General features: G+C 36.9%; 3 protein-coding genes and 1 pseudogene across 6 annotated transcripts; 3 read left to right on the plus strand and 1 right to left on the minus strand.

Annotated features, from left to right (window-relative positions):
• Positions 1-1,213: 1,213 nt before the first annotated feature.
• LOC119999333 (indole-3-acetic acid-amido synthetase GH3.17-like) lies at positions 1,214-3,429 on the minus strand. 4 transcript variants are annotated; one of them, XM_038846839.1, is made up of 5 exons: positions 3,137-3,426; positions 2,947-3,048; positions 2,150-2,843; positions 1,984-2,059; positions 1,214-1,893 (listed from the first exon to the last, which is right to left on the minus strand). In XM_038846839.1, the coding sequence occupies exons 1-5, from the start codon at positions 3,424-3,426 to the stop codon at positions 1,313-1,315; spliced, it is 1,743 nt and encodes a 580-aa protein (XP_038702767.1). In that variant the 3' UTR covers positions 1,214-1,312. The 4 variants fall into 4 exon arrangements, with proteins under 4 accessions (XP_038702767.1, XP_038702765.1, XP_038702766.1 ...); XM_038846837.1 differs by having other exon boundaries at positions 2,123-2,843; XM_038846838.1 differs by having other exon boundaries at positions 1,984-2,049; positions 2,113-2,843.
• A 3,063-nt stretch (positions 3,430-6,492) lies between these two features.
• Positions 6,493-7,465, plus strand: LOC119999337 (40S ribosomal protein S27-2). Its single transcript, XM_038846841.1, has 4 exons — positions 6,493-6,652; positions 6,783-6,884; positions 7,000-7,028; positions 7,113-7,465. The coding sequence occupies exons 1-4, from the start codon at positions 6,650-6,652 to the stop codon at positions 7,237-7,239; spliced, it is 261 nt and encodes an 86-aa protein (XP_038702769.1). The 5' UTR covers positions 6,493-6,649; the 3' UTR covers positions 7,240-7,465.
• A 2,913-nt stretch (positions 7,466-10,378) lies between these two features.
• LOC119999336 lies at positions 10,379-12,830 on the plus strand (annotated as a pseudogene).
• Positions 12,831-16,396: 3,566 nt separating this feature from the next.
• Positions 16,397-17,250, plus strand: LOC120000602 (ethylene-responsive transcription factor LEP-like). Its single transcript, XM_038848727.1, has one exon. It carries the CDS (start codon positions 16,453-16,455, stop codon positions 17,248-17,250), a length of 798 nt encoding a protein of 265 aa, XP_038704655.1. The 5' UTR covers positions 16,397-16,452.
• The last annotated feature ends 895 nt before the right edge of the window (positions 17,251-18,145 follow it).

An 18,145-nucleotide genomic window follows, 5' to 3' on the forward strand; every position in this document is an offset into this window, starting at 1 on the left:
ACGTTTGGGTTAGCCCAACATAGTGCCAAGAGCCCACCCAAATCCACATTCACCGTACCTTTGATACATCATTTTCTCTCTTTCCACATTGATTCGAACACTTCCACTTTTCCTTTCCAATCAATGTTCTCCTAATTCTGTATAATCACCATATCCGCAACTAACTCATGTCCTAAGAGCACCATTAAAGTTTCTAAGAGAGTATATACATGTTAATTTTTAACTTTTTTTTTAACCGAAAAAGTCCCAGCCCGATGATCACTTTGCGACTCCTGCGCTAGTTTTAAATCCGGACTTGATTGCCACAGCACGAGAGACGCTTTAGACAACATCTTTTAATAGTGTTAAATAGACATCAGAGGAAAGATACAAAACAGAAGGGAAGAAAAAAAAGAGCAAGGTGGAGCCACAATGAGGAACAATGATTGAAGAGAGGGGGAAGGAAGGGGGGTGAGGTGAGTACTGTAGAAAGTAGTAAGCCACCACCAAAAAATGTGGTAGAGCTGGTGGTGGTTAAGGCCACATGTTTCCCATAAATGCAAGAGACACAGACAAACTAAGGTGCCTGGCTTACACACTTCTCCCCCTATTGATTGTACAGTTTTATAAGTCTCCTCTGGGTTGCACTTTTTGTCCCCTAACAAGATCCCATTGTTCATGGATCTCCGCCTAACTTTCTCTAGTCGTGGCTGCTTGAAAGCATCTGCCCTGCATCACCACAAAAAGCTACTGATTTCTTTGAATATTTTTATGTTCTCTACCTGTTTGTTATATTGCCTCAACCAAAGAAGGACCTTGTAAACAGTATAGTAAAGCAAATATATGTGCCATAAAGGATTGAAAGGAGTTCTCTAGAGATGTCTATTTATCTTTTTTAGCAGCACAGCTGGATATATTCATGCCTGCCATATCAAGAAATGCATTGATGTGCTGTCTATGAGTCCTTGATTAATTGCATAGACAAAATTTGACCTGCTATTCTTGCTATTTTGAAGCTGAGATATATACTAGACTATATTGCATGTTCCTAACACAAAAACAGTGTTTACTCAATAATGGAAAAAACGAGGGTGAACTCCATTACCACGCAAGCATGAATGGAAAAGGGAACCTCAATCAGGGAAAAAATGAGAGTGAATCTGTAGAAATAGAGATAAAGCTCTCCATTATGTCCTAAATTCTTACAAATACAAAATACACAGCGAGGAAAAAAAAAAAACCCAGAAAAGAACTTCTGCAAACCAAAATATATCAGTCAAGACTTGAATCTAGTTGCCAGAGTACCCTAACAAAGATCATGAAACAGTCATCCTCAAGTCATTGACAAAGGCTCCCAGAATGGAACATTCTGGCTGAAAAACCTCCCCACCACCCTTGAATCCAGAATCTTGAAGGCCTGTTCAGATTTGATGCACCTGGGTGTCTTGTACTGGTTAACAGAAGAACCCTGAGAGACACAGAAATCCATGAGTGCATCAAATGTTCCATGTTTAACCACCTTTATCTCTAGAGGTCCAATTGAATTATCCTTTCTTCTGCATCTTCTGTACACTGAATCCAGTGATTCTTCTATAGTGGAGCAGCATTTCTCCATTACAATCGGATCGAGCTTCTCCATGTCAGTCTTTTCTCTCATTTTAAGCTCCCAAAACAATACATAGTGTCCTGGAATCTCAGAAGTGTCAGCATAGCTTGTGTACTCAGTTAGAAGCAACCCCAGCGGCTCAAGGTGAGCGGATGCTTGTGTCACTGCATTCAAGAGGTCTTCTTCATTGGTCTTATCAGTATCAATGCTTAAAACCACATTTTGCCTGTGCACAAACCTAAATTGTGGAGCATTGTTGTGGAAACCAGTGACCATTAGAATGTCTCCAACTCTGTATCTATATAAACCTGAAGAGAATCACAGAAACATCAGATCAAGTTTCATTTTTCATTATTAATATCAGGAAAAAAAATCCAATGCATGGACTAAAGACTCACCTGTGTAAGTTGTGACCAAAAGTTCATAATAATGACCAAGCTTGACATTCACAAGATCAACAGTTCCTATATTTTCCTTATCATCCCCTTTTGGCATGCAATTGTGATCAGAAAGATCATTACAAAGGCTATCAGAAACAATAGCTTCTTCTTGGTTTTTCTCCACAGGCAAGAACTCAAAATAGGCCATATTTGGGATGAGAGTGTAAGAGACATCAGAAGGCTTGCTTAGTGGCTTGAAGTTAATGCCAAAGTAACATTCAGATGAAGCATACATAGTTGAAACCAAAGGGAGCCCACCACTATAGAACTCAAGTGTTGGGATATATTGAGCCATAGATCCAGTAACAATGACTTCAATATACTTTGTTCTAGGCCAAAGTCTCTTAATTATACCTTCCCATGATATCCCACTGAACTCATACTCAACCAAATCAGCCAATTCTGAATTGGGTTTGCTCAGAATCAATGAGACAGCATTCCTGCAATTAGTATCAGTGATCCAGTCACTGACATGACCTGTTCTTATGTTGGAGCTCAATTCTTTCCAATAATCTTCTAAGAATTTGATAGCCCTCAGAAAAGCAGAAGCAAAGACTGCACCAACCCTTAAAACCTCCTCGCGTTGGACTAATCCGCAAAGTAATTGGCAATACATACTCTGCTTGCTATCAGGACACAATATGGTCTCATCAGGACTAGTGTAGACATTATACCTGTTGAAGGGTCTGCTTCTGAAGTTACTGCTTTTGTAGTAGCTGGTGAGTACTGGTCTTGCCATTAAACCAGAAGGAGTTTTGATTTCTGGTTTGATAAACAGAAGGTACATTCCTTTTCCTTGGTCCAAACCATCTACATACCTGAAATCAAAAACAATTGAAAGTGTTGAACAATCTCAGTTACCTTAATTTTTTTACTGTTACATTACTTTAATGAAGCAGAATTTGAGGAAATTGTTCTTACTTGTTCATCACAGGCACAAGGAGGTTATAAAAGAATGTCTTCCTGTCCAAGTCTTTAGCAGTTGAAGGCATCATCTTTGGCCGGCCACCGGAAGTTCCTGAGCTGCACCGGACAAAGAATTAAGGGAAATTTGAGTAAGTGATACTGGATTCTATGGCTACAACAAGTACAATTTTGACAATTCACATACCTTGTGAGGAGTTCAGTGATGGGTTCAGCTGAAATGATATCTGAAGGCTCACCATGGGCAACTCTCTCAATGTAAGGCTTGATTTCTTCATAGTTAACAACTGGGACATTCTTCTTGAAACTCTCTTTGTTAAATTTTCCTTCAAGAAACCCTTTAAGATATTCCGTATTCGCGTTTGTTGATAGTATCTCCTCTAAAACCTGATTCTGTATCCGAGATGCATTTGTGGTCAACTCCCCCAAAAGCTTGATTCCACCTTCATTGTCATTTGGATCATAACTAGGCAACATCATTGGCTTCAGACAGAATAGCTTTAGATCAATGTAGGACCACAAAATCTTACAAAGAGAGTAGCTTCTCTTCTTACATCAGCTAAAGCAAAACCAGTGAAAATTCCTAAACAACATCATTGAAGGACATATTGCAAGAAGTGATTATCATATTCAAATGGAAATGTGTTTCTGGCAAAAAGGGTTTTAGAGTTTGAGTAGAAATAAGAAGGAAACACAAAGAAAGTAGAGACTATAGGGGTCCTACACACACGTGGCCTTGTCTGGTAAGCCTATATTGGTCTAAACTACCAACAAAGCTACAACCATCAGAATCAATTAAAATAAGTCTCTGTAGAGTTTTCAACTCCAGTCACTGCCTTTCTATGTTGCTTAAGATAAGCCTTGGTCAGCAGCAGCCATTAAGAAATGCAAAACCAATAAATGCATTGCCAACTTTGCTTGGAATCCACCTCTCACAAAATGGGAAAGAAAAAAAATAAAGAAAGAAGCAAACTCTAACCCATGAAAGAAGTGTACAATGTTGTGCCAAGAGATGGTATTTGTTGTAACAGCAAATTTTCTTAGAGAGGGGCCTCCATGAATATATGTATGATAGAATTGCTCATGCTTTGCTTGTTGTTAGTAGAGGTTTTAGGTGGCATCACACATGGAGATAGACATGAAAACACAGCAAAGTTAGATGCTTCATTGCAATTTTTAGCATAGACATTGTGGTTCAGAAGTTCACAAAATGACTTCTGGTTTCCTTATTAAAATAAGTAGAATGGTTTATGTCTCCTCATTTTTTGATCTTTCAAATCAATGTTTGCCTAATAACCCATATGCTAATCAGTTCAACTACAGATTGGAAATATTTTTAAAAATATTTGCCTTTTTTTGGCTTCATTTTCCTCACATGTACATACAGTGCAAGCTCTGTTAGAAATGACAGCTTAAAAGATAAGTATATACGTACGTAGGTATCTAGATATATATGTATAAAGGAAAAAGAAAAATGAAGAGGATTGTGTGATTGTCATATACTAGTGAATCATGTGTCATTTCAAGGACCCTACACTAAGAATCATCAAAAAATTATGATTGGAGGCCGACCCAATAAAACCAATCCATTTCCAAGATTAAAAACATTTGGTCCACTTAAAGATTGTTGGGAATTCACAAGGAGTACTCTCATATCGGAACAAATATAAGAAAATTAAATGGTTTATATATCTAGATAGGCCGATAACTTAATAGCTTAAAGTTTTTTGGGTTCATATGAATTCCAAACATGTATGTTAGTTTGTACGTGCACATAGACACATGAGGAAAAATCCAGTACTATACAATCACATGCATGGCTGATGATATTCTCAAGTTTTGATCGATACAAATTAGGATTTACATGCAACTTTTGTTTGTAGTATTGACATGATAAAGCAACTAAAACCCCAGTTGATCCACATATTTTACTGAATTTTGGGTTGATTACACATATGTTCAGCAAAGCACGCAAGGTTCGACAAAATCCCTCAGTGAGCGAAATTAGCATAAGAAGTTGAGATTTGGATTGCATAGAAGGAAGAATAAGAGAGTTTCAATGGGTTTATTTAACATTTCAATTTCCAGGGGTTATATTAGAATGGGAACCTCACGATGTTGCATGACTCTAGGCTGGCTCTTTACAAGTACCTAATTAAGCACAGATCCCTATAAGCCTGTTTGGTAAGCACATTGAAGAGAAAAAGGAGAGAAAACGCTGTAAACTAATCATTATTAGGACTTGCTTATAGGGATTTGCTAAACCCTAAACCCTAAACATATATCTAGGTTCCCTTAGCTTCCTAGACCTGTATTGATTGGTTGACGTTTCAAACCATCCTGAAAGAATGTATTTTCTTTTAGTTCTCCACAAGTGTCAAAACTTCTTAGTCCATTGACCAAAATCACCTGATCCAAGACCAAAGTAGCTGCTCAATATACATTATAAAAATAATAATTTTTGCTAATTATATATTGGAGATTATGTATGTATACATTCAATATGTAAAACTCACATTAAAAAAGAAAAAAAAAAACAAACAAACAAGTGATCATGAAGGAGGAGCACATGGTTTAAGGGGCGGTGTATTGCATGAGTTAATTATCATTATGTACTCATATGGGGAGGCTCGATTCGAGACCTCTATGAAATACCACACACATGAACGGCATATGAGCTACTCATGGGTCATGGTTCTCCAAAACCGTCAGTTCTACTTTCACACTAATCAGTCCATGTTTAAGCCCAAGTCCATGATGTAGCGCAATATTTAAGCCCAAGCCCAATATGCTTCTACCCCATGGAAATTTATGCATTTGGGTCATCTGCCCGGTAAGGCCAATACACTGTAAATATCCGCATTTCATAGAGGTCAAAGCAGAGGTAGTTGGGCCTTAAATGGGCCTCAAAAATTTAAACCATAACTATGAAATCAAAGAGTATGAAAATAGGATTCATTTCATGACGTCATTAATTAAAGATATGCAAAATGTATGTGTTTCGAATTTCTTATTTATTTTTTGACCATAAAATCTGGATTATAGTTTATCAATTGTATGACCAATTGTTTGACATGATTTTCGCGCTGAATTAATTAGACTTAATGTATCAGAAAAATACCCTAGATATTTTAAAATTCGATTGGATTATTATTTTCTGTTAATTAGAAAATATAATTTGAAAATTATTGGATGAATTAGATAGCTGCATAATTTTTCAGGAATGATGAAATTCAATATCTTCTTAAAACTTGACAAAGATGTCAATTTCTGATTAAAATAAGTCTGAATTTTGGGATTATACACACAAAACCCAGTCCAAAACATTGGTCAGGACCATACAAATTTCATGGACTAGGCCGTATGTTACGGCCCATAAGGCCACAGCTACAGAAGCAATGACGGAAAGAGTGGCCCAGTAAGTTATTTTTGGGTCTAAAACGGCCCAAAAAAGGTTCTAAACCGACCTTTGGACTAGTCCCTTCTATGCGGGTTTAAAATTTTCCTTTATTAAATGAGAGGCAAGGATCTAACTGCTTTATAAATCGGACGGCCCAAAATGATCTTATACCTGTTTATATCCCTCCTAAAACCCTAATTCAGATTCCCTCTCGCAGTCGCAGCAGTCGCTCGCTCTGTAGCCGGCAGAAGGGATTATAGCTTTCGCGAGTTCTGCAAAAGAGCAGTTTCCCGATCAAAGATGGTGAGTTTTGACCGACCGGTCTCTGTAACGTCTTTCCCTCTACTCCGATCTGAATTGTATGTTTGATTTTTGGTTTCTTCTTCATACTGTTTGTGATTTCTCAGTTCTTGTATGGATATTTGATCGTTAGGTTCTTCAAAACGATATTGATTTGCTTAACCCGCCAGCGGAGCTGGAGAAGAAGAAGCACAAGCTCAAGCGACTTGTGCAGTCCCCTAACTCATTTTTTATGGTACATATCCATCTATACGTTTGCTTATCGGTGCATTTATTTTTTGGCTTTACTTTTGATTTATGGTAATAAGGATGAGGCGTTGATTGAAACCTTTTGTTTTGAACCTGTGTAGGATGTGAAATGCCAGGGTTGCTTCAACATGTAAGTCTCTTTTGTTTTGATGATTTGATTCATTTTATTGTTCAATAGTAGAATTTTTAAGACTGAGCACGTCAATGTGTACAGAACCACCGTATTCAGCCACTCCCAAACTGTGGTGGTGTGTGGGAATTGCCAGACAGTGTTGTGCCAACCTACTGGTGGCCGTGCTAGACTTACAGAAGGGTGCTCATTCAGGAGAAAGGGAGATTGATCCATTGTTGGTAAATGCTACTTGAATTGATGATGCTATGATCAAAGAAATGGAGCGCTTGTGGTTTTTGTTTTTTTTTTAACGTGTAATTCTGTTAGGGATGATTTATGAGACCTACATTATTACAATATCATTTGTGAATTGTTGTTGTTTAATTATCATTTGTGTTTTCCGGAAGTAATTCACTATATGAGCACTTGAATCATCATTTGTCTTGAGTTTTCAACGTCGACCAGTTTCATACTTTTGCCCTCATCAGTGTTTATGTGAAATTAAGACTTGTTGCTAGTTCTTCATAAATAGAATAAATGCTAGTTGCTTCTGTTCAGGGTGGTTGTTTGCTTTCTTACCGATGTCTGTCTCTGTGTATATGATAATCATTCTGGATAAGTGTTAGTAGTCCTACTCCAACCAGTTGATTGTAGTTGATCAAGTTTTTAATGGTATTAAAAGAAAACCGGTATTATTTCAGGCATACAAGTTAGTTTAAGTGATCTAATTGGAAGCAAAGATGGTTACATGCAGAACTACGTTGAATGATAATTTTTCTCTTGGTGACTCAAGAAGTTGTGATTATGGTATTATGGGGAGTTAGAAAATTATAGTTTGGTTACATGCAGAACTAGTTTGAATGATAATTTTGCACTTGGTGACTCAAGAAATTGTGATTATGGTATTATTGGGGCGAATGGTTCTTTTAGAAACGCGGTATATCCTTTACTTTTTTTGGGAAGAAGATCCAAAGGAAGCAGGGAAAGTGTGGGAGAAGGGGATTGGGAGGTACTTTATGAAATCCAAGCTTAAAATTGGAAGGGAATCGATGGAATGGGATCCTTGTATTAATTGATGGAATAGAGTTCATAATGCCTAAGCATTAAGCATATAATATATATGCTGAGGCAAAGTTATTGCAGGTTCATCTTCTGATTTGGTAGTAGTTTTGCTTGTAGGGTTTGAATTTTAAAAGTCATTGGTGTTGAATGATCGAATTCTAAAGTTTAAAACTTAGTTTGGGTAGTTACTTTACTTTGAGGTTGTTTTGATACGGATTTTTTCCTGGAGATCTCTTTCATTCACCAATTTTACAAGTACAGATGGTTATAGATAATCCTTGTATGATAAAATGTTCTTGGTACGGTGGTGGTAATATTTTTCATGAAGGGATGTTATGCTGTTACTACAAAAAAATGCATTGTTCTGTTGTGGTAGATCCATTTTTACTGGTTTTTATTTTATTTTATTTTATTTTTGGAACATAAACGAATACAAAGCAGCTGAGCTGCTATGTTCAGTGTGTCATGTTGTGTGGTTTTTGGAATTCAAGAAAAATGCTTGAACTCACATTTTATCTTCAATTTATGTTGGATGTTAAATCAGTCATATATATTTATTTATAATCGACAACATAAGATTGAGAGTCATAAATTGGGGGGACGTAGTATTGCTTGGAGTCCAATATTATTCTGATTGTGTGGTGCGGTCTCAGCCAACTTATTGAGTGACGCTTCGAGTTCAAGCGCTTGTAACTGGTATCAAAGTAGTGTTGTTTTAAATTCTAGTGATCTGCTTGTGGTTCAGTGAGTTTTAGAAGGATTAGAATGTGAAGTAATCTGAGTGCGTCTTTTTTTTTTCTTTTCAGTTCAAATTTGTATTGATTTTGCCCTCCAATATCCAAACTAGAACTGTAGCACAACACAGTCACAGACTCACAAACCACAGGTTCTTCTGAATTTAATAATGGCGTCGTGTCATTGACACGTGAACATGTTGATAAACAGCTGCTGGAAGTGGAAGATGTGGATAGGAGCTGTTGGGGTCCCTTGCAATCTAACGTGTTTTGGAAAATATTGGCTCAGCTAACACCAATCTTGTACTTTTGTAGTTTTGTGTGGCTGGTGATGTTAACACCAACCTTATGGTTGACCCAGGTAAACGCTTTGATGTGAAGTTTGCCTATTTGGTTAGCCGAGGTATTAATTGTTGAAAGCAACTTTTATAATGTGTTGTGGGTTTGCGATAGCTTGGTTTTGGGATTCGAACCAACCGGGAGCTATTTTTCTATAATTTTCTTGATCTCGTGAGTTTTAGACCCACTTTTAGGAAAAGGTTAGGATCTTTCATTTTATCTATAAAAGTTTTGACTTAGTCTTATTTGTTGCCACCGACATAGTACAAGACTGTTCAAACGGCCTGAGATTTATGTTCACGAAGCAGTCTTTTTGACTGCTGGGTGGTTCCTCTGATTAAAAAAAAAATTGTCGGGGGGAATTGGCTAGTAATTACAGTGGCTTATTCAGAGTGGTAAAACTGTTCGACCAACAATTTAGCCATCATAGGTGAATTCACAGAAACAGCTTTCCTGTTTTTTGTCATGGAAATAACTTGCTCCCTTCTCCAGTGCTGTGGAAGTTGTCAGGATAACGTATTGAATTGGGAGGAAATTACTGCGTAAATTTAATTTAATATGTGATGGTCGTCAACTTAATAATAACAGAAGTAGAATAATAAAAGAAAGAAGAGTACAAGTGGATGTTTGCAGAGAGACGGACGAACAGAAAGACAAGGGTGGGTGACTGTTTCCAATATCCAAAAACAAATTTCGAACTACTTGGCATCTTGTGTGGATTCTGGTCTATGAATAGCAGCCAGAGTAGACGCAAACCAATCAATACTGCCCACTGAAATCTCTCTCCTTCATGTTCTTCTTTCCTAACCCAGGTTCTGGAGAGAAGAAGAGTATAAGTTATGTAGTTTCTTTGAAATACACCACTTCCATAATATTTTTTTCTTGTTTTCGTCAAAATCATACAAAGCAAAAGACATATTCAGTGTAACTGGTAGCCGTTTTTGACTGTTTCTTCTTCAAGTTTCAAGGACTCTTTCTCTTTTTAAAAATATATGAAGAAGAGGATGCATGAATCCATGTACGTATGTACTTATGCAATCACTGTGGTGCTTTTCTTGGCTTTTCTATAAGGGTAAGGTCTCAAGAGGTGGTGGCTGCATGTTGTTCTTTCATTACCAATTCTGTAGGTAATTTTTTTAGCACATGTTTGCTGTTTTCTTCTGGTTTTAGCTCAATATGGCTCTCTCATGCACTGATGAAAATTGAAATGATGGGATTGTACTGCAGATAATCATGTCCTCTTTGTTGGCAAGAACTGGCAGACACAAGTAACGTTATTTTGATCAATTTAGGCTTGTGGCTGGGTACGTTCCTTCTTCAGCTTTTTTTTTCTTTAATTTTCTGCATTTCTGCACAGTTGGGTTTCATTGTAAGTTATTTCAGTTGAGATAAACAAGAAGTTATTCTGAGATAAGTTTCTCCCTTAAAAGGCAGAATCTCATTTTTTTTGGCTTCAAAGTGCAATTAACATTCTTAGAATAAGGTTCTTACTCCGAGTCTCCAATCATGCTCCTGTTACTTCTTTTTACGACTACAACTTTACCTTCATCTCATATCGGTTCAAGCTCAACTTACATTAGAAGATTTGTCTAATTGATGCCTCAATCACGAACTTATGTTATTCCGGTCTCTTGGAAGAAAATTTTATGATTTTCAGTGGGATTTCTCGGAATAACGATTATACCTTCTTTTTTTTTTGGGGGGGGGGGGGGTGGTTTGGCAGATGATAGTGTTCAAGGTGATCCAACTGTATATGGTTGACTTGTGCAGATAAAGACATAGTTTGATGGCTCTATTGCTTTGCTCACTAGAAAAGGATGGAAATGATAAATTAACATGATAGAAATTTTAAAAGATGTGAAAATGAAGAATTTTCTGTTAGCATGTCTGATAGGAAGGATGGAAAAGCCAAGGAAATTTTTTTATTTCATTGTTTAATCGGAAGGAAGAAGAAAAGAAAATCGGTAGATTATACAAGGAATAGAATTGTAAATGAGAGGTAAATTGGGCAAAAGTGGAAGTTAACTTTGACTTCTGTGCCATTTTGTTCACAGGCTAACCTTTAACGACTTTTGTTTCTTTGCTCGGATCTTCCTGAGTTTCCTTTCTACTAAGCAAGCTGCATATATAGAAAATTCATGGTATAAGTGTTGAATGCTTCAATCCTTAAAATATTCTGATGATCATTTGTTCTTCCGTTGCTGTCTCAGATCACGGTTTCTGCATAACTTGTCATTTTTGTTTCAGTTTGATGTTTACCTCTACAGGACATCTAAGGCACAGTGAACTGTTGCAAAATGGAAAGACATTTTTGCTTACATTACGTAAAAGTCGTAATCTCATGTACTTAGAAAATGTGGCCTGATGCCTATTATTATTATTCCTTTTTTTGTGCAATTGTGTGGTTGTAATGTTGATTATGTGTATTGAATTGAGATATGAGGCTCTCTGAAACTTGTGTGCTTACTATTCTGGTGCGAAAATTAGGTGCATCCCTTATAAGATTGAGAACAATGTTGAGGATCAGAAATGTAGTCCAGAGAGCAGGATTCTAGTCCTCATGGTTTCTACACCAAATCGCAACGATCTGGTGTTTCCAAAGGTATCAATCTCCTTACTTTATTCCATGTTTGGTACTTTCTTGCATGAACTTAAGCTACAAATTTTCACTCTATAAGGACCAACATTTCTCTCATTTCAATTTCAGGGTGGCTGGGAAGAGGATGAGACAATCCTTGAAGCTGCATGTCGTGAGGCCCTGGAGGAAGCCGGAGTAAAAGGAATACTTGGTGTAAGTTTCTCTTCTCTGCTTGAATCAGGCATAACCTTCTCTAGCTCTCAGGTTTTCTTTTTCCAAGTCACGAACTAGGATGAAAGGCTAAATTGACGTTAAAAATTAGGATTTGCAGAACCTTCACAATTTGGGGTCTGTCTTTTTTTATACTTGAAGGTTCATGAGTTTGAGACATGGGCACATATTTTCTCACTCCGTTTCATCAGACAAGACCTCGTTCTTAGATCTTACTTCTTACAGGAATATCCACTGGGGGTGTGGGACTTTAGAAGCAAGAGCACACAGAATAGCTGCAGCCTTGAAGGAGGCTGTAGAGGCTACATGTTTCCATTAGAGGTTGATGAAGAGCTTGACCACTGGCCAGAGCAGGCTACTCACAATCGAATATGGGTTCGTTAAAAATTTTACTGCATCTATGATTTGTGGCTCAAATGTGAATGTGAATGTTTGTTTATATGATATATACGACGTTGTTCTACATTTTACAGCTTAAACCAGAGGAAGCATTTAAGCTGTGCCGGTACGATTGGATGAGAGATGCTCTAAGAAATTTTTTGATCAGATTATCAAAAGATGGTAGAGTTGGAGCAAGAGAAGAGTTAGCAGAACGTCCTGTTACCCCGGTTCCGGTTACAGATCAAGCTGTTTTTGACGGCAATCTGGTGTCCACCACCTTGAAGAGGAGTCCTCCACAAACTGTGCTGTGCAGGCTGGAGTACTAGTTCTGATTTGCAGATTTTTTAGGTTCATTTTCAGTGTAGATGATCACTGCTGAACTTATGTCTTTGTACAGTCCTTTTCCAATTGTTTCTTCTAATTTTAGAAGAAACTATTAGTGGAAAACGTAGAACTCAACATTGATAATTCTTTTGTTTCTGCTTATATATATATATATATATATATGATCAAGGCACTATAAGCTGTCTCTTGTTTGAATGTTTGATTAGTACACTGGTAAGCATAGTGGCCTCTCTTCCTCTTCCGCACACCCATATACGTTTGTGGGCTTATAAGCTAGTTTATTTTGACAGGAAAAAAAAGGTTCTACCAAACGGAGCCACGTATTTACAAAATGAGGAGGAGCAAAAAATGTGGTCTAGAAATATGAGATTTGTGGACTAAAAAGAACCCAACAACTTTCCTGCTCCATTTCCATCTTGGTTCTAGAGAAAAACACAAAAAAACAAAAGCAGCTTGACCTCTTTCTGTCTTCAAATGCTATCTAATCCAATTACAAATCCTCTCTCCACATGGAAATCAAACTAAATTCACTAATAAACTCAAAAGTGCCATATGGGTCTTGATTAGCTAGTACTGTGTGATAGGTATCGAAAAAGTAGTAGAGAATCTATGATGATCGAGGGTGGAGGTACTGGATCTGTATATTCATTAATCCTAATTAAGGTTTTCACCCAAATATGATTACATATATATGGAGAATAAGATACCCTTACAGATGCATGTATGTATATGTGTGTGTGGGTCTCAAACACAATAGTCAATAGAAACCTAATCTGAGTCAGATGTAACTTTGTTTATTTTTGGTATTACAAGCAACTATTCTCATTTAATAATTAAAGCCATATGGGTCTGTAATCTAATCAAACCTAATTAATGCAGGATTTATTGGTTCAAGAAAATTTGACTTAAAGTTGCACTAATTATCTGTTTAGACAACGTGTGCATCATCTCTTAATCCAAATCCCCATGCAGTTGGTCGCCCCAACTTACCTCAAATTTTGTGCTCACAAAAATTAAATAACCTTGTCTTTCCTCAAAAGTCTTTGCATATTTTTGACCTTATTGTGACCCTCGATTGCTGTTGAATGAACCACATTTTCATTAAAGTAGTGTGAAATTAGTAGTAGTAATTGATGAAGATAAAGCCTTTGCCTTATTTCCTTGTAAATATACATGCATTCATACACAAACACATGCATTTTGCCTTCAACCAACAACACATCAAAGTTAATTTCTATCACTAATTAATTTGATTGATAATAACGATACCATATAAGTTTATCCTTTAAACATTCGATATGGATTTAAACTCAGACCGTCAAGTCCACGGACACAAAAATTTCCCATTTGATGATGAGCTGGGATAAAATTCAACGTCTGACCACAAAAATATTGCTATTAATGAAAATTGAACTCATAACATCTTCAGTCCATACAATTCGGTCTCAAAGAGACCTATCATTAGACTATCACTCAAGTGGTTGATTGTAATCATTAATTGATCATAATTAAGTAGGTCTTCGTAGGGAATGTTTTGTTCAAAAAAGCAATATATGCATGCCTAGCTAGTTATATATATGTGTTCCTCTCTCACATGCAGCCCTCAATTGGGGATTTAGGGTTAGTGGATAAAATTAATTAAAAGTAATGAGAAAGGATTGTGGTACGTATCATTATAATTTTATTTATTTTGGTTTAAATTGGATGCACATGGCTTGGAGATAATAATAATCCCTATGAGTGTTCCACCTAAAAGGCTTCTCTTATGCATTATATAGGGTAACATGAACCCTTTTCCTTTTTTTTTTTTGTTCTTTTGGGCGTGGCATTTGTCAAGGATTTATACTCTTCTTTTGACCAAAAGAGATACTATTTATTTATACATATTTGATAAATCAAAAAAGCTTATCATAAATACTTAAATACCCAAAAAAGATGAAAAGGTCGGTGATCAAGAAAATGTATGTAATCATACATATATAAACATATGCATGATGGGTAGTGACAATTGAATCTATCACCAAGGTGATCGGTGAATTTCTTTGCAGACCAAACCATATAGACCCAGGAGGTTCTAAATTCGATTCTCACTCCCTCGAGGCCATGCATCGAGTCTTAGACCCAATTTACCATATTGTCAGGTGAGAAACTTATGTGCGTGCAAGCCTGACGGCTCGAGTTTAGGTTTATATCGGATGTCCAAATGATAAGCTTGTATGGTATCGTTCTCAGTTAAAAAAATTACAGTTGAATGACTATTGAGATCTTCATCGGAATCAATGAATCATGCATTATACTTCAGTGTTTGAGGAACCTTTTTGGGGGGCATGCATGTATGCTAATAATAATACTAGTGAATAGTGATGATTAGTGCAAATTATCCATGATTAGTGCTTTGATGATTTATATATGTGAGAACTCTCATTTTCTCCCTCCGAAGGAAGCATGTGAGGGATGCAATCCAATTATATGATCTTTTACTATAAAAATATATTCAATTAGTACTATAAGTTTACAAGAAAAGAGTATATACATGATCTAATAAGGAGATCGCACATGCCAATCATACGTACTAATCTGCTCATCAAACCCTACTCATCATTGCATATTTCACTAAATCTTGCCAATACATTATTGTAATTGTTATATATCAACTATATATTGAAAAACAAACTATATATTGGGACAATCATATATACATACATAAATACATATATAGAAGAAGACTAAGATGCGGGATCACACGTGGGCCCCATCATATATGATGACCACACTTACACCAAATGAATAGTGTTAGATGCGGGATCCCACACCAGAGAATTTTTCTATACATATATCCGTGGGCATTTGTACATACGTATATAGCTATATTTGTTTGTGGGGTGGGAATTAGTAAACCATAACCTTATGGTAATCTTGAGCAATGAATGGGACATATAATATTAGTTCAAAATAGTAAAATTCATAGATTAATAATAAGTGCTAGAAAAACTAGAGTCTAAAACACAATTTTGTGGGTACAATTTCATGTGCTAGGATGAGATATGAACTTGTTGAATATTCTTCGTCAAGAGATTTCTTTAAAGGGTGAGCATTAAAAAAGAGAGACAACTTGTAGAGTGACACATAATCATGAGAAGATGATGAAAAACTACATAATGAAATGAGTTCTAATTACACTAATTAATATATAGGAAATGTGGCCCTATTCGCTGATTATTTTTTTTTGAAAAAAGAATCCCACTTCTTTTAATTTTTAGGGAAGGACTAAATAAATCTTTTAAGGGTTTCGAAAAACTATTGATGAATCTCTTTAGAGCCAAATTGTATGAATTCGGAAAGATCTTGAGTTCGATTTTCACTGTGAGTAATACCATTGTGGCTACGCGTTGAGTTTTGGTCAAACTTACTTAATCCTCAGGTGAAGAACTTCTGTGTGAATGAACGTGACGGCTCGCGTTTAAGCTCATATCGAATTTCTAAAACGTAAACAAGTAAACTTAAAAGAAGTTTGGAATATATATATATCATGCACATATATCCTTTTTCTCATCATTAATTTTGAAGACTAAGGGTGTGAATGTTATTTGAGAATATTGAGAAGGGCAAACGAGGTAAATCACAATAGAACATGAATAGAGTACTATAGCATGTAACACCTCCCTTATTTAAACATGCAATGCCACCCGCTGATTAACATAAACACCACCATTATTCTCCGTCTCTTCTCTTACTCTTTCTCTTCTCACCAACGCTGTCTTTTTCTACAACAATGGACTTCACAAACCCAAGAACAAACTCCCCTTCCTCTTCCAAGACCAAAAGAAAGCAAAACCAGACCAAAAAACGAGACCAACAACAAGAACAACAGGAGGTGAGGTTTTTGGGGGTTCGAAGGAGACCTTGGGGCCGATACGCCGCAGAAATAAGAGACCCCTCGACGAAAGAAAGGCATTGGCTTGGCACTTTTGACACAGCCGAAGAAGCCGCGCTGGCTTACGACCGGTCCGCCCGTTCCATGCGGGGCGCCAAGGCCCGAACCAACTTTGTCTACTCCGACATGCCTTCCGGATCCTCTGTCACCTCCATTATTTCTCCCGATGAAGCCCAACACAATATCTCCTCTCTTTTTCTCGGCCCGAACGACAACCACCGGGTCCAAAATGAGACAAATAACCACTTTTTTCTCACTCCGGACACGTTTGGGTTAGGAGAGGCTTGGGCTCAGCCCACAGCAGTTACTGGTCCGTACAAGCCCATTACTGGTGTCGCGGATGGTGGGAGCTCTGGATTTGGGAAGAGCTGTGACGACGTGGAGCTCCCGCCTTTGCCCCCTGACGTGTCCAGTTCTGGTTGTTATGGGCTGGACGTGGGCCAGGGGTTTTGGGATGATACCAATTATTATGGGCTCTCGGATGGAAGAACTAACGGGCTTGATTGTGGATTCAATGGGCCTTATTCTTCGAGCTATGGAGCAGACGAGTTTGTGGACCAGGGCCCATTATTCGGGGTTTCGGATAGCGTAACTGATGGGTTGGATTTGGGCTCCACGTCTGCATATTACTTTTAAGCTAATCAAATATTTACGACATAAACAACTGCTATTAATATTAATATATTATTATTAAAATGTGTTTTTGTTTGATACGCAGATGAGGTTTTGGACTTTTGGGGTTGTGTGTTGAATATGGAGTGCATTTTGTCAAAGCATGTGTTTAGGCTTTGACGTTTTTTGCTTCTTTTTCTTTTATGGGGTTGGGATTGGGGTTGTGAAGTGTAAAGATGTATATTAATTTGATTTCCATTACCCTCCAATCTCCCATCACTTTCAAAATTATAAGCTTGGTTTGGCTGGGTTATTTTTGGCTTAATCTTCCTTTCAAGTATGTTAACTAAATATGCATATTTAGATAATTGTTTTTTTTTTTTTTTGGAATGCATGAAAGGAGAGGTTTTCAAATTCGAGATCTCGATGAGATACTACACACATGAGTGCCATATGAACTACTTGTGGTTTCTCATATTTAGATAATTATATAGTGTATACACAAATGCCACTGATTCATAAATATTATTTTTTGAGACACTAAACTGAAATTACTTTTGATATATGCCACCAAGCCCTAGTTTTCTCTATCTTTTTGCGGTAGTCAATGCCCAACATTATAAGCCCGTTCAAAGTTTGTAACTAATTCTGAGTTATTTATGGAGTAAATAACTCCCCTCCACACTATCAATCAGTTAAAAACTAACCGTCTCAAAAATAATCTAACGGTGGCTTTTCTCTTTTCTAACTATAAATAAAAAGATGAGTAATTAGTAGTGGCTAATTTATTTAATTTTCATCTTTGATTGATTGGAAGAGACAATGGCTTTCAGGGCAACTGTAAGTGTTTTTACCTAGTTTGTTAAATTGTCGACGATACCCAATATTTTTTATCCCAACTATCCTAAATATTGATACG

Source organism: Tripterygium wilfordii, chromosome 6 (genome assembly GCF_013401445.1).
Source record: "Tripterygium wilfordii isolate XIE 37 chromosome 6, ASM1340144v1, whole genome shotgun sequence".
In the NCBI taxonomy this organism is placed as follows: domain Eukaryota; kingdom Viridiplantae; phylum Streptophyta; class Magnoliopsida; order Celastrales; family Celastraceae; genus Tripterygium; species Tripterygium wilfordii.

Bases quoted from the DNA above. Each gene is read 5' to 3' on its own strand.
- LOC119999333 (XM_038846836.1), bottom strand. From the start codon at position 3,429: ATGATGTTGCCTAGTTATGATCCAAATGACAATGAAGGTGGAATCAAG. The intron at 2,844-2,946 runs GTAAGAACAATT...TTTTGATTTCAG, and splicing joins CTTGTGCCTGTGATGAACAA to GTATGTAGATGGTTTGGACC. The intron at 1,894-1,983 runs GTGAGTCTTTAG...GATTCTCTTCAG, and splicing joins TTTGGTCACAACTTACACAG to GTTTATATAGATACAGAGTT.
- LOC119999337 (XM_038846841.1), top strand. The intron at 6,885-6,999 runs GTACATATCCAT...GAACCTGTGTAG, and splicing joins CCCCTAACTCATTTTTTATG to GATGTGAAATGCCAGGGTTG. The intron at 7,029-7,112 runs GTAAGTCTCTTT...CAATGTGTACAG, and splicing joins TGCCAGGGTTGCTTCAACAT to AACCACCGTATTCAGCCACT.
- LOC120000602 (XM_038848727.1), top strand. From the start codon at position 16,453: ATGGACTTCACAAACCCAAGAACAAACTCCCCTTCCTCTTCCAAGACC.